Source organism: Malurus melanocephalus, unplaced genomic scaffold, assembly GCF_030028575.1.
Source record: "Malurus melanocephalus ecotype Western Australia unplaced genomic scaffold, MMel_1.1 scaffold_263, whole genome shotgun sequence".
Taxonomy (NCBI): domain Eukaryota; kingdom Metazoa; phylum Chordata; class Aves; order Passeriformes; family Maluridae; genus Malurus; species Malurus melanocephalus.
Window position 1 is genome coordinate 1068606 of NW_026623495.1, and position 783 is coordinate 1069388.

General features: G+C 40.0%; 1 protein-coding gene across 1 annotated transcript in view; it reads right to left on the reverse strand.

The window, feature by feature from the left end:
• LOC130579253 (glutathione S-transferase-like) overlaps nt 1-766 on the reverse strand; it is a gene marked incomplete at its 5' end in the record, with an annotated part of 9574 nt that extends 8808 nt beyond the window's left edge. The window contains 2 exons of the mRNA XM_057375904.1: nt 4-37; nt 611-766. Coding sequence (XP_057231887.1) covers nt 4-37; nt 611-766 — 190 coding nt within the window. The remainder of the gene's footprint in view (nt 1-3; nt 38-610) is intronic.
• Between the last annotated feature and the right edge of the window lie 17 nt (nt 767-783).

Below are 783 nucleotides of genomic sequence, written 5' to 3' on the forward strand. Positions count from 1 at the left end.
TGCCAACAAGAAAGTCTTTTCCATGGTCTTTCAAAACCTAAAAGCAGAGAACCAGAAGGAGATGATCTCTTTTCTCTGTGTTACATAATATGGTATCTTCAAAGCAAGGTGATACATTGCATGGAATTGTCCTTGTGAAAGAAGAAAATTCAATTCAAATATCTGTAGTACAAACAATGATCTGATGGCACTGTCACCCTAGGCAAAATCTGTCAGCTTTTTCCCTTCTTCATTTCTGTCTGGCAGCTCAGTTGTGCTCCTCCTGCCTTGGCTGCTGTAGCTTCATGGAAGGCTAAGCTTTAGGAGATACACAAGGAACTGCAATGCTTTTACACAGTAGGTTTGGTAAAGGGGAATCTGCAATTCAGGAGGAAACTGTATGTCAAGCTGATGCTGTAGTGTCTTTTATCTGAAACAACACACAGACTGAAATATGGACTTCTGGGAAGCTCTGCGAATGCTGGGTTTTTGCACCTTCACATGTCTCCCTGATTTGTATTTATATTTCAGTGGTCATTTCTCTTCTGTTTTTCTCCATAAAAATTGTTTAGATTCAGGATGGAGGTTTAAGATCACAGTATCAATTGAGCTATAACCTCTTGCCACATACCTTCTCAAAGACTGGGAGGTATCTGTTTTCAGTCTTGTCCATCATATTAGCATAATGTTGCTCCTTCTTGTCTGCTGGTTGGACAACGTATGTCATGAGTAACTCATTCAGRTCGAACATTCCTTCCACATACATATCAATTCTGAAAGGAACACATCCAGTTGGTCAGGTAT